This window comes from Corvus moneduloides, chromosome 4 (genome assembly GCF_009650955.1).
Source record: "Corvus moneduloides isolate bCorMon1 chromosome 4, bCorMon1.pri, whole genome shotgun sequence".
NCBI lineage: Eukaryota > Metazoa > Chordata > Aves > Passeriformes > Corvidae > Corvus > Corvus moneduloides.
In genome coordinates, this window is record NC_045479.1 from 9,594,408 (window position 1) to 9,608,692 (window position 14,285).

The 14,285-nt window shown below is 54.6% G+C and overlaps 1 protein-coding gene across 1 annotated transcript; it reads left to right on the plus strand.

Annotated features, from left to right (window-relative positions):
• The first annotated feature begins 4,468 nt into the window (after positions 1-4,468).
• CDKN1B (cyclin dependent kinase inhibitor 1B) lies at positions 4,469-8,202 on the plus strand. Its single transcript, XM_032106962.1, has 3 exons — positions 4,469-5,390; positions 5,957-6,087; positions 7,302-8,202. The coding sequence occupies exons 1-2, from the start codon at positions 4,916-4,918 to the stop codon at positions 6,076-6,078; spliced, it is 597 nt and encodes a 198-aa protein (XP_031962853.1). The 5' UTR covers positions 4,469-4,915; the 3' UTR covers positions 6,079-6,087; positions 7,302-8,202.
• Positions 8,203-14,285: the final 6,083 nt, after the last annotated feature.

Here is a 14,285-nt window from a genome sequence, read left to right on the forward strand (position 1 = left end):
TCAACTTGTATCTTCTGCAGACATAACTGTTTGTGTAACCTGCCCAACAGTTATAGCACAGAGAAGGCGTTTCTGACACATCACCCGCTTCTTAAAACAAATCCCATTAAGGACACCCTCAAAGCCCATTAAGGACACCCCAAACCCCATTAAGGACACCTCAAGCTGTACCTGCAGCCAGCACCCTCTCAAGGACTCAAAATGCCCTGGGTCGGTCCTCACACCTGAGCCCTCCCAAGGCTGCTGCAGGTGGTGACGGGGCCGGTATCCCTGGGCACCGCTGCTCCCCGCCTGCCGGGAGGGGAGCGGGAGCAGAGCCCCCCGAAGCGCCGGCAGCAGGGATGGCAGCGGGGATGGCAGCGGGGATGGCAGCGGGGACAGCCCGGGGACAGCCCGGGGACAGCCCGGGCGGGCAGCGGGGAAGCTGCCAGCTGCGAGGCCAGGTCCTGGCGCTGGCCTGATCTCTGTCCTTAGGCTCCCTCTAGAGTTCACAGCAAAAGAGCAAAAGGTCTCAAACGCCGCTTGCACAGGAGGGTAGCAGCTCCTCGCCCCCCCTAGGCAGTGAGTGCTCTCTGGTCCTGGGCACTGCTGGATTGTATCCCAGGGCCTTTGTACACTCAAATGGCTCTTTCCTTCTTGACAGCCCCTGCTGCTGAACCTCACGGGGTCCTAATCCTGCCAGGAGGAAAGGGCTCCTGTTAAGTAAATGTTACATGGTGAATACTTGGGGCCTGCACCTCGAATCTCATGGCAGGCTCGCCCCACATCTCTTGAAGAAATTGGCACTTGGCCTGAGAACTGGAGAGGTGGAGAAGCAGCACTGGCTCAGTAACAGCTGAGGTGGGTTAGGAGCAAATCTCAAACCTCCAAATGGGTCATGCCACATCCCTGCCTTCTTCATCCTCAACTCTGGAAGACACATCCCGTGGAGGAGCTCCAGTATTATTCCCAATTTCCCTGCTATTTGCAAGGGAACGTATAAAATCCCAAGCAACCCAGATGCTTTATGTGTGCGGTTCAGATGGGCTTTGCTGGTTCCCTGGACAGCCTTATAAAGTGCTGGGGAAGGAGGGTGGCCAAAAAGAAGACGGGAAGCTTGCCTAAGCGATTCTGGAGGAAAGAAAAACAGCGAGCAGCTTTGCCAGTGGAAAAGCCCAAACAAGAGCGAGGAGAGGGGTAATGGGAAGAGAGGGGACAGGGTGTCCAGAGCCTGTTAGAGAAGCCAGGACATTCTTCGCCCAGACCTCCCTGTAAACACTCCTCCCTCCTTCCTGGTTCACTCCTCCAAGTTTTGTTGAGCTTGGGGTTTTTTGCTGTTGTTTGTTTTCCTTTCTTTCTCTAATCCTCTCCTCCGATCTTTGACTGGCTGCATCTCCAGCCGAAGCGGCCGCAGAGCGGGGCAGAGCCGGCTGAGGGAGGCTGGAGCTCTGCGGGGGAGGCTCAGCTCTCGCCCCCGTCCCCACCCCGCACCGCCTCCCCCGCAGCCCCACTGTTGTGCCCCTCTTTTGCAAGACGATGGCGCTCTGATCTTTCCACAGCTTCACTCCGGGACTTTCGAGTATATTTTTTTCCTGTATTCTTTTTTTTTTTTTCCACGCTTCACTGCTACTACGGGCGGGCGCCTGCCTCTGTCCCGATTTGCTGCAGCCATCGGGGGTGCCTGACTGTAAACAAAACACTTTAGATCATGGCAAGGTCGCTGCAGACACAGCCTTTTTCTTTTTTTTTTTTTTTTTTTTCCCTTTGCAGCCGCAGCGATTTAAGGTGGATTGCCGAGATCGCCTGGAAGAGAAGGGAGGACGAGCCGAAAGAGCGGCGGGGACCAGCCCCGATCCCCGAGCATGGCCGCGGATGCTCCAGGCCGCGGATGCTCCCACCCCGGGGCAGACACTCTGATTTTTTTTTTTAAATTATTTTTCTCTTTAATTTTACCCCCTTTCCTGATGATTTGTCCCAGCGCGACCCCAGCGTTTCCGGCTGCGTGGGCTGGGGGCTGCGCTGCCCGCGGAAAGACGCGCAGCTACCGCGGCTGCGGGGGTATACCCCCGCCCCTTTTCCCTTTCCCCAGCCCCTCGGAGAGCAAGGCAGGGTGATAGAGGAGAAGGGATAGAGGGATAAACCAAGGGGCAGACCGCTCCTCTTTCATTTTTTCCATTGCTTCCATCAGTGGCTTAAATTATTCGCGCCCCTCTTCTCCTCCCCCACCCCCCATCCCCCCTCCTCCGCCCCTTTGGATTTAATTATTCGTGCTCAATATACTTGTACAGCATCCAGGGACTCAGTCTCAGGTCCTTGTGCTAAGGGAGGTGTAAACAGAACAACAGCAAAAAAACCCCAGAAGGTACTTGTCCTGCAGTAACTTGGTTTTTTTCCTTTTCCAAAGGCTTCAGATAAATCAGTGCTCTCTGTTGCACTGCCATCATGTTGCTGCTGCTTTACTCGTGGGGCACAGAAGCTATTCCAGTATTTGGAAACCCACACTCCCCACTTCTTTTTTCTCTTTCCTATTTTGTGCTTATACTCTGGTACACTGTCATAATCCTACACACAAGAGGGTTGCCTTTCCCTCGTGGATTAGGGAGAGAAGAAGTGTCTCCCAGGGAGCAGAGAATGGGAGCTCCTCACCTAAGGAGTCAGGGGTGGGACACTCAGCAGGTTACCAGCAGGCAAGCCCCCATCATCAGGATGAGCCCTGGGCAACCTCAGAAATATTCTGCACATCCCTTTGTTACAATGCCCTTGTGTGGATCAACAAAACAAGCTCAGTGTCCCTCCACCTGACAGAGAAAATGAAGTGTGAAATGAAGCTTCCTTGCTGGTGGCAATGGAAGTCAAAGACAGGAAAGCCTAGAGAAATGAAGATGAAATCCTGCAAATACAGCAGATGCAGGCCCCACTTTTTCCAGCTGATGGAGTTTTATCATGGACTTGCAACTTCAAAAAAACATCTCACATCCTGCAAACATGTGAATATTAGCTTTAATTTTCTGCAAGTGAATTGCTAGAACTTGTGGTTTCTGAGAAGAGCTGGAAAACAATTCCAAGTACTAAAATGCCCAGCATATAAATAAAAATAACATGGCTAATATTGTATTTCAACCTTGTGGTTTTTAAACTAATCTCTTTTTTTTTTTTTTTTCTTGTACACATAATTTTTTTGAGCATGCTGATGATACGAGATTACTCTGCTGAGTGGTATGAACAGAAGCTGGAGGCCTTGAGTCTGATGATGGTCAGCAAAGTGCTCTGGGCTTGAGCACTGTGTAAAGGTTGTGTCCTCTCTCCAGTGTGTAAAATCTCCACATCTTCAAGGCCAAACGTGCTGACTCTCGTTTCAGCCAGTTAAACCCAATTGTGTTGACCCCTGCCTTGTTGAGATAGCTTGCTACTTGTGTAGCAAGCGATTTCAACCCCTCTTCACCCTCCCACCCCGAAGCAAAGTTTGCACAGGGTTGCTCTGCTTGCAAAGGAGACCTGGCCAGATGGACTGGTGTTAAGAGCTTTCAGGGCCCTCCAAAGATTCAGGCACAGGATCTGGGCACCTGGGAATGTCATAGCCTTTAGTGCCTGGGAGAACCCGCAGTGTCACACAACACACTGAGGGGCCTGCCCTACCTGGTAAGGGAATATGGCTGTGGAAAGGGGCTGGAGAAAAGGGGGCCAGAGAGGAGGGCACAATTGCTCTCATGTCCACCACACCTGCTCTAACTAACCGAGGAAGTTGCTTAGAAAATCCCTGGCTGTGACTCTTTGCTCATCTAATCTTTTGAGTACACAAACAGGACAAACCCCAATGGTATTTTTTTTTTTTTCTTTCCACGGGTTGCTGATATCTGAAATCTCAGCAGAGGTTATTACAGAGATATTTCTTAACCTAGTCCTTTCTCTGCCGAGAGGTCAGGAGATGATCGTCTCGGCACCAGGAGCCGCCAGCCCATCTGCGCAGGCAGTGGGGTCAGGGTGCTGGTCGCCGCTGCATGCCCTGGGGTGGCCATTCTGCCCATTAGCCCCGAGCTTGCCCCCAAGCCCGGACTTCGGCGGCGATGTGTCGCCAGAGCCCAACCCGGGCAAACCAGAGCGGTGGGACACTCCTGTCACAGCCCAGAATCAAAGCCAGCCGTCACCATTTCTCAGGCCGCTCGGGCGAGCGGCGGGATGGGGCGGGTGTTTTTGTGGGGTGGCACAAACCCCGCGGGGCTTTGCGGGGGGCTGAGGAGAGCGGGCCCCGCGGTGCCGTCCCACCCCTCTCGTTTTCTCCTTCGCTCCCGGGCTCGGCTCACCGTAGCCGGCCGGGCTCGGTCCCGCTGGGCAGCACCCAGCTCGCCCCGTCCCGTCCCACCTTTAGAGCCGGTGGCGGCGGCGGGGCAGGGCGGGGAAGGGCCGGGCGAACGGGGCGGCGCCCGCCGCCGTAACCAATGGTTCGGCCGGGCTGTTTAAATAGACTCGTCCTGTCAATCATTTTCTTCTTCGTCAGCCTCCCTTCAATCGCCATATTGGGCAACCGAGAAAAGGGCTCGTCTGCTCTTGTTTTTTTTCGTCTCACTTTTACTACGCGGCGGCGGTGCGAGCGGCAGGGGCATCATCAGCGCCATCGCCATCGGCGGCGGGCCGGCACCGCGGAGGCAGCGCCGCGCTCCGCTCCTCACCCGCCCGGGGCTCCCCGGCGGCGGCAGCGGCGGCTCTCGGGGCTCATCCCCGGGCCGGCGCTTATGCAAGGGCGCCTCTTCGCCCCTTCTCCGCGGGCCGAGGGCGAGCGGGGCCGAGGCGGGGCCGCAGCGCGGGGCAGCGCGGAGCGGAGGCGCGGAGCGGAGCCGCCGGGCGCCGGGCAATAAAGGGCGGCGGAGAGGCGGCGGCGGCCGCGGAGAGAGAGCAGCGAGCGCAACAACCGCCGCCTGGAGCCACACCGTGCGGGGAGATGTCAAACGTCCGCATTTCTAATGGGAGCCCTACCCTGGAGCGCATGGAGGCCAGGCAGTCGGAGTACCCGAAGCCGTCAGCGTGCAGGAACCTCTTCGGGCCGGTGAACCACGAAGAGCTCAGCAGGGAGTTCAAGAAACACCTGCAGGAGATGGAGGAGGCGTACCAGAGGAAGTGGAATTTCGATTTCCAGAATCACAGGCCGCTGGAAGGCAGGTACGAGTGGCAAGCCGTGGAGAAGGGAAGCTCGCCCGACTTCTACTTCAGACCCCCCCGGCTACGGAAAGCCGTCTGCAAGTCCGCCGGCCGCCAGAGCTTGGATGTAAACGGGAATTGCCAAACCGTGGTTTTTGTCGGTTCTCAGGGAATCTCAGAGGACACTCACTGTGTAGCTCAAAAGACTGATGTTTCAGAAAATCAGACGGACTTAGCAGAGCAGTGCACTGGCCAGAGGAAAAGACCCGCGGCCGATGGTAATGTACCCCATGGCTCTGCCCCGCGCCCCATTCGTGTCAGCGCCGGGGCTCCGGCCCTTCCGCCCCTGCCACGCGTGGCCCCGCCGCGGCGGGCTGTGCCCCGCCGGGCACCGGCTCGGCGTGCCCCCCCCCATCCCCCCCCCGCCCCTTTCCCCCTAAAAAAGCCCGGGTAGTGTTTGCAATCCCGGGGGGCCCGCCTAGAGTGGGAGCCAGTAGATGATTTGCAAGGAAGAGCCCTTAGACGCGGGTCATCCCCCTCGACCCCTCGCCGCCCCTCCGCGGGGACCCGGCCTCCTGCCCAGCTGGGAGGAGGTTCACAGCGCTCAGCAAAAGACGAATATGGATTTTAGCCGAAAAGAGGGAACTCGGATCTCCTGCCTAGGGAGAAGCCCATCTCCCCACTCCCTGCTCGCTTCACGCAGCCGATACCTGACACGGGGATCCGGGAATGTTCCCCCCTCGGCTCCATCTATCCCCCCTGGATGCCGAGCAAACATCTGGAAAGAAAATATTTTAATATCTTTCCTCCATCCCTCTCCTCGTTTTTAATTTTCCCCTCCTAGATTCCTCTCCTCAAAATAAAAGAGCCAACACAACAGAAGAAGAGGTTTCAGAAGACTCCCCCAGTGCCAGTTCAGTGGAGCAAACACCCAAGAAATCAAGCCCGGGAAGACATCAAACGTAAAGCGTTTAGGTCAGTGCCCTTTAGGGTCTGGCATTAGGATGCAAAGAAGGGAAAGAAGGGGTAACCGAGTGTCTATCCCGCGTCTCTGAGGGGGTGGGGAGGGGGCTTCGTGCCTCTGTGGGCTCGCTGAGGGGTGTTTTCTTCGAGGAAGGGTAGCTTCCCCCGACCGCTCGGGAATGGGTGTGCGTTGGAGGGTGGGGAGTGGGAGGCGTAGGGCTTGAAAAGAACAAAACAAGGAGCGAAGCCCAGCCTGGGCTCGGCAGCGTCAGGGGCTGGGGCAGGGGCTGTAGTGGAACTGACCCTGCCTTCCTCCGGGATGGGCACCGGGGGCAGGGAGGGCCCTTTCCTAAGGACCGTGCGGGTGGAGGGACGGAGACGCGGCTGGTGCATCATGTTAGATGCTAGAGGATTTCGGGGGGCTTCCCCTGTAACCCTCCCCCGGGGCTTTTTCACCTCCAGTGTCAGCCTTGCCGTCGCATGTCGCGGCCACTTCCCACTGCGGGAGAAATAAGTCAAGAAGTTGGGTTTAAGGGGAATCCGGGCACTTTCTCAAAATCCGAGCGATGAAAGGTTGTTTTGTTTTTGTTTGGTTTGGGTTGTTTTTTTTTTTCCCTCCCCCCCTTTTTTGTTTCTGTTGTTTTGGTTTGGTTTTAGAGGCTGGCAGGGGGAAGGGAGCGGGTTAATGGGAGGTTGGGTTCTGCAGCTTTTTTTTTTTTTTCCCCCCCTTCTCCCCTACCCCCTTCTTGTTGTTTTGTTTTAAGGCGAGGGCTGGGGCGGGGAGAGTTGGTAAAAATTGCGCCGGCGGTTTGGGAGCCGAGGTTAGGAGCGAGGTTTACAAAAACGATTTGCGATTGTGCAGAGAGAGATTAAGCTGTAAAGCAGAAGTTGCAACAAATTAGTCCCGCTGGGGTGAGCCGTAGCCGAGCGCGGCCATGCGAATGCCGCTACTCCCGCCCGCTTTTGGGGGTGGGGGCACGGGAGGGGCCCCCCGCGCTGCCCGGAGGGGCCGGGGCCGCTGCAGAGGTGCGGGGAATACGGCCCGGCCCGGCGGGGGCGGGGGGGCGGCGGGGGCCCCGCCCGGGCTGGGCCCGCCCGCCCCGGGGATGCGGTGTCGGTTTGAACCGGTTGTGCCGCGGATCGCGTTTCTTGTCGATGTTTTCTAATCGCGTTCCCCCTCCCCGTCCTTTTTTTTTTTTTTTTTTCCTTCATTATTCCCGTTGCAGAGCGGAGGATGTGCGTCCTCGTTCGTCGAGTGCGGCGGGCGGCGATGAAGCGAGGAAGATGTAAAGTTGTAGTGGGAAAGAAAAAACACATATCGCCGATCTCTGTGGGATGGAGGTCCTGTACAAGCACTGAAAAAAAAAAAAAAAAGAACAGCAACAAAAAGCAAACAATAACACTAAATTTTAGGCACTCTTAAAAGACCTGCCTCTAAAAGCATTGGATGTAGCATTGTGCAATTAGGTGTTTCCTTATTTGCTTTATTGTACTACCTGTGTATATAGTTTTTACCTTATGTAGCACATAAAACTTGTTGGGAGGGGGGAGGGACTGGAAGAGGGTGACCGATTGGAACTTGCTTTCACAATCTAGCAAGCAAAGAAATCTATGAAGAGAAGCAGTGTAGGTTTTTTATTACTTAAAGATGTATTGTCCCTTTAAGTGGGTCCGCAGTGTTTTTCTTTTTTAATTTAAAAAAAATTTTTTTAGTATTTTTAAAAATGTATAATTGTGGTAACTGTTCAGAGCAGATTTTTGTCAAATTTCTTCCTACTGCATTAAGCTGAAGAGGTGGGAGCTGTGATGATTCCGTTATGTTATGTAGTAGCAAAAGTTCCCCCCCAAATCCATATACCAAAACTGAATGCCTGTAAAAAGTTGTGTAAAATCATCCCACCTGATTACATTGCCTGATTTTCTTGGTTTGTTTTTTTTTTTTTTTTTTTTTTTAGCCTAATCTGGAAGGCTTTTGCTCTGAATCTGGAATATTGTTGTTTTCTGATCTGACCCACTTCCCAAAGTGCTTGTGTGTGAGGGAAAAAGGGATACTACATCTTTAAACAGTATTTCTACGTTGCCTGTGTACCTGTATGTAAAAATAAAAAAAAAAAAGTTTGAAGTGTACCTGTGTACATAACTCTGTAAAGACACTGAGAAATTATACTAACTTATTTATGTTAAAGATTTTTTTTAATCTAGAAGACAATATTTTTTCCCCATAAAGCCAAAGTGGCATGTTTTTGTGCATTTGTAAATGCTCTATTTGGTAGACTTTTTAGAGGGTTTTTTTCCGTTTGGGGTTTTTTTTTCTTCCTTTTTTTTTTCTTTTTTTTTTCTTTTTCTCATAATTAATATGGCTGTGCTTAAGAGATTGCAGACTGAGCCAATTAAATTTTTTTTTTTGTAATGTGTGGGGAAAAAAAAATCCAGATTGATATTGTTTCACATCAAGCAATCAATAAAGAAAACTGCCATATATAAGAAATATGGTCTTCATTAGTGTGTGTTTCAACCTCCCTCAGCCTGGCACAGGAGGAAATAAGACTGCAAGAAATAACAGCACTTTTCATTTGGGTATCCATTTCTTCACGGGTCTGTGGCGCAGGTGAAAGTAAGGGATGCGGCACCCTTAGTGCAGGGATGCCATTTCTTCATAGAAGGGTGCTCAGGCATTGGAACGAGCTGCCTCGGGCAGCGGTGGAGTCCCCATCCCGGGAGAGATTTCAAAGATGTGTAGATGTGGCACTTGGGGACAGCGTTTAGGCTGGGTTAACAGTTGGATTCAAAAGAGGGCTTTCCCAACATTAATGCTTCTGAGTTCCTCTGTGATAATTGGGAATGATGTGCCCTCTTAGTGCAAAAGAGTGGAATTTCCTGTGTTATAACGCTTTTTGGGTTTGGGGTGGGGTTTTGGTTTTTTTTTGAAAGAGAAGAGGTATTTCGAGGTACTTCTTGCACGTAGTCCTGTGACTCCTAGGGCTTCAAACTCGAGCCCAAAAAGCGCACCTCCTGGGCCGGGACCGGAGAGCCAGCGCATCCTCGGGATTCCCGGGATCGTCCCTCCGTCCCTCGCTCCCGGGGCCAGCACCGGTGACCGGAGCCCCGGGGCATCTTCCCCGGGCGGTCGCTCGTGGCTATCAAAGATGGCGCCTCGCACGCCCCGGCCCCGGCAGATGCTGGCGGAGGCACCGGCCCCGCTCCCCCGGCCCCGCAGCACCGCCGGCATTGCTCAGGGCCGGGCTCCGCCGGACAGAGGCGAGGGATGGCACCGCAGGGTAGAGGAGGGGATGCCCGAGGTGCGGGGGGATGGCGGGGGCTGCCCGGCCCTGCCCGCCACGCCCGCCAAGGTGCGAGCGGCCCCCTCCGCCCGGGGATGCGGGGGAGCAGCGTTCTCATCCCCAGGGCTTGCGAGAAATAAACAAACACGTAAATGAACAGAACGGGGGCGCGGGGGGGAGCACAGCTCTCTGCGAGGCTCGCCAGGGTCTTCCCCCCCTCCCCGGTGCAACGCGATCCTGTTGTTTATCCCGGCCGCGCCCCGGCTCGCCCTCGCTCCGAAACCTCCCCGAGAACGCGGGGCTGTGCCGGGCTGGCGCTGGCGAGGGACGGGGAGAGGGGGCGAGCCCGCGGCCGCCAGCCCCACTTCAGTGTCGGCCCCGAGTCGGCCAGAGAGGGGCCGGAGCGGGCACGGCCGGCGCTGGCGCTGCCCTTCCCCGGCTCCGCCGGCTGCGAGGGATCGCCGGACACGCTGCCGCCCGCCGCCGGCGCGCTCCGTGTCCCGGCCTCCTGCCCCACGCGCAGCGACTGCAGCCGCCCCGGCGGGGCTGCGCGCCGTGTGCGCAACTCAGCCCGCTGAACGTGGACAACACTCGCGAAGATTTAGAAAAACAAAAGTAAAAAAAAAAAAAAAAAGTTACGTGGTGGAGTGGGTTTATTTTTTTTGGTTTTTTTTTGTTTTTTTTTTTTGTTTTTTTTTTTTTTTTTTTTTTTTTTTTTTTTTTTTTTTTTTTGTTTTTTTTCTTTTTGCCCCGGCACGAACAAAGTGATCTCGGTGGAAAATAAATAGCGGCGCCTTCCCGAGCCGGCCTATCCCCGCGGCCGGCGCAAGCCAAACCCCCCCGGGCGGGGGACGGGGGCAGGGCGGGGGGGGGCCGGCGCTGCAGCTCCCGGGCCGGGGAGGGAGGCGGCGGGCGGGGTCTAGCCCGCTTCTCCGTCACGTAGGGTTTGGATGTGCCCTCTCACCGCCCCCCCGCTATTATTTTTGGTATTTTTTTCGTTGCTGCTGTCGTTGTTGCCGCGGCCGATCGATGCCGCTTCTCTCCCTGCGCGGCGGCCGAGGGCCGCCCCGGCCGCCGCTTCCACCGGGGGCCGCGCCCGCCGCTATCGCAACACCGCGGGGGTAGCGCCGTGCGGCCTCCACCGCCTCCTCCTCCTCCCCCGGTGACCCCCCAGGGCATGCGCGGGGCCGGAGCCAGCAGGGGGAACATCCCCCGCCGCCCCACCCGCAGCGAGGGGGGCAGGGCGGCAAAGGCTCGGGCCCGCCCCGCGCCCCGTCCCTCAGGGGCTGCTTGTGGCGGCGGAGCCCGCGACCCGCACGGCCGCAGCCCCGCGGGGAACTAGAGACGGGGTCGGAACCGCGCGGCGGGGGCAATTTTTTTAAATTTTTATTTCCCCCCTCCCTTTCCGCTCCTCGCCGCAACGTTTCCTCCTCGGGCGGCTGGAGGCAACCTTGCCTCGCTGCTTTCCTGCGCCTGGCAGCTCTCCCCGGGCCGGGCGGGGCCGGGCAAAGGCCGCGACGGGGGAGGGGAAGGGCGGAGCGCGGCCGCGGCCCGGCCCGCCCCGTCTGATGCAACCGCGCGGCCGCCCCGCGGGGCGCGCGCGCAGCCTCCGCACTCCCCCTCTGCTTTTCCCCTCCCTCCCTTTCTCCCTCCGTCGCTCCGCGGACACACGTACGCGCAGCTGCGCGCACCCCCCGCGTGGGCACACGCACGTACCTGCGCGCACACGGCTGCGCGTCCCTGCTGTGCCGGGGCCGCTGCCGCCGCGGGGCTGCGGCGCTCCCCCGGGTGGAGGCACGGCCCGACGCGCGCCCCGCCATGCGCCGCGCTCGGGTTCCCGTCCCGCGTCGCTCCCGGTCTGCCCACTGTGGGAGCGCGGCTTCTCCTCTCGGGGCTTCCATGCGGGGCCGTGATGCAGGAAGGGTTGACTTTCCCTTCCATAAAACCGCGTGTTCCCGTGCCAGAGAAGAGGGATATGACCCCTTCCTTAGCAGGAATATTTTGGACGTAGATCTGACCGTTTTTCACTGGAGACGTTTGACTGGAAGAAAAAGTACTATGTGTCCTTAAAGTCAGTATTAACACCCATTGCTTTTCAGCTGCAGAGCCAGCCTCCTTCTTCCTCAGATGGGGAAATTAGCTGCAAAACGGTGTTTTCCGACATCCATACCCATCTGTACTCAGTAGCTTCAGCTGAAAAAAACCGAAACCGAATTTCAAAAGAAAACATTCCACTTCAGAAATGTAAACATGTTTTGTTTCAACATTTTACAGCATTTTTTTTTTTAAGTTGAAAAGTAATTTACTATCCTCATTTATTTTTGTTTTTAAATACTCTCCAAAATAAAAAGGCCACAGTATACTGGCTGAAGCCAAAAGGTTATTAAGTTAAAGAATGAAAGTTGTTGGTTATATGTGGTGATGTTTTTGGTTTGGATTTGCTCCGGTTGGTTTGTTGGGTGTTGCTGAGCGCTGGGAGGGGGGCGGGGCTGGAGACCTGACTGAGAGAGAGGTGGGACGAGAGGGGAGGGGAGAGAAGGGTAGGCGGTCGGGAGAGAATGTAAGTTCCCGAGTACCCAGCCAATGGGCAAGGGGACAGGGACCGCCCCGGCCGGGACAGGGCATAAAGTGTAGCCATTTTGTGGAAGGTGTGTGTGTTCGGCTCTCAGGGCAGGGAGATGTCCAGTCGGCTGAGCGGAATCGTTACTAATGAACAGCTTTGTTTTGCTTCGACAGCTTTGTCCCCATTCATTTGTATCTGAAAGTTAGTTACACTCTAACAGTAGCTTCAGCTGAAAAAAAACCGAAACCGAATTTCATTTTCAGAAGAAAATTCCACTCCAGAAATGCCAACGTGTTTTGTTTCAACATCTTACAGCATTTTGTCTGTTTTTTTTAAAAAAACATTGAAAAGTAGTTTACTACCCTCATTTATTATTGTTATAAATACTGTCCAAAATAAAAAGACCACAATATAGTGGATTTAACAAAATGTGTGATCTGCAGTAAAATAATAAGATTATACTGTATGAATTGTTTTGCTCTGTCCCTAAATTAGATGTTTTCTGCTTTCATTTTGCTGGAAAAACTTTGGAGACTTTCTGTACTTTTTTAATACCGATTTTTTTTGCCCCATCTCTGATGTTTCATTTACTTACGGAGCTGAAAAAAGGCATTTTTTTTCCTGCTGGACGAGTCGTATCTGCACTTGTGGTTTGCTGTGCTTCATCCAGGCTCAGCCACCTCCTCCATCCAGGCAGCTTGCGTGCCCTTCCTCTCCCTGCTTGCTTTCTGTCTTGCCCTCATCAGTCACTGCAAGACTCAAAATTAGGCCAAAAAATAGAGGGAATGTGGTTTTTTTCTCTGTTTTTTTTTCTTTTTAATAAAAATAATTCCCAATTCACTTCACTCAAAAAAGCAAGCAAAGGTATCTTTTCCTATAATATAAAATTAATAATGATGAGAAAAATATGAAAATAACATGTTAATATATAATGATAATATACAAAGTGCAACTGCCTAAAAACAAGCTAGCATTGCACTCTCTGCTTCTCCCTGGAGAAAACAAAGCTGCCACTGCTGCGGGTGAACAGGCCTCGGAGGGTTTCGAGCTGCATCTCCCTGCTTAGGAGCAGCAGTATGGGATGTGATGGCTTCACAGGACAGGTGGAGAAGGGCAGGGTGATGCCTGTCCTTTCGTGGGACACTGCCACTGTGTGCACCTCATCCACACAGGAGCTGTGAGATAATGGAACTTCTCTGCTTCCAGAGGGGCCAGCTTGTGTTCACACAAGTCTGTCTGCCATTGGGATGTACTCAAATTAAACAGACACAGCTGCTTTGCCTTTTCTTTTTTGTGCTCCCACCCCAGCCAGGGGTGCAGCTCTGCATCAGTGGAGTGTCTGTCCTGTGAGATGGGGCAGCTCCTGCCCGCTCCCCACTGCTCCTGCACTCTGCTGGCACTGAGGAGTGGGATTGGGGGTAACCTCTCTGGAATCCCCCCATTTCCCAGCTGTGCCTGGCTGTGTGTGCCCTCCCCATTTTAATTAACCTGCAGATCCACAGGTTCTCCACGAGCCCTGGGCAAAAGCATTTTGTTTGCTTTTGAGGATCCTGTGGGGATCCGCTCTCAGGCCTCTGGGGGCAGTTCCCTGGCTCTGTGTTTTGGAAAAGTTGTTGCTGCAGCTGACACATTGAGGGATATCACTGGAGTGGAGGACACCAGTCCATGGCCCAGCTGGACCAGAATGACCTGGATGGTTGCTTGTGGCAGGCTGTTCTGTGCTGTGGTGTGTTTTTCTGTGCTGTGCTGTGGTGTGTTTTTCTGTGCTGTGCTGTGCTGTGTTTTTCTGTGCTGTGCTGGCAGGGGCTGCCCCGCTCCTCCCAGCAGCTTTGGCACCTGCCAGCCGGCTCTGGGTGGAAGCAGGGAGCAGCACACCTTGTGGTTCAGCGTTCCCCATCTGCAAAGACAGGCTGTGCCAGCTCAAGCTTTTATACCTGGCCATCCTACTGTGCCTGCAGCTGTTTGGAGGAGACAGCAGGCGGGAACATTAGTTTCATTCTGGTTTTATCCTTGGCCTCACATCTGAGGCTTCAAGCAAGGATTCCAGTCGTGGGCAGACACCCCATTTTGTGTGCTCCAGACGCTACTCCCACAAAGACCCAGCAAGTCCTTTACATGACGGCCAAAAATCCAGCTGTTGCCTGATAAAGCCCTTCTGTCATGACTGGCTCTATCCAGAGTGAAACCGGGCACCTACAAGTGCAGAAAGGGCTCCTATCCCCTGCTACCTGGGCAGGCTGGAAAAGCTCTGCAGGCAGGTGGCTGTGTCCCAGCAAGCACAGTTGCAGCTATGGTCCTCGCTTTCTTTGGGGAGAGAAACTGGAGGTCTGGGACTGGCTGTACTGTAAATTTTTCCTGCCAGATGT

Excerpts from the sequence above, each read along its gene's own strand:
- CDKN1B (XM_032106962.1), top strand. The coding sequence starts at position 4,916 with ATGTCAAACGTCCGCATTTCTAATGGGAGCCCTACCCTGGAGCGCATG. Across the intron at positions 5,391-5,956 it reads GAAAAGACCCGCGGCCGATG|ATTCCTCTCCTCAAAATAAA; the intron begins GTAATGTACCCC and ends TTCCCCTCCTAG.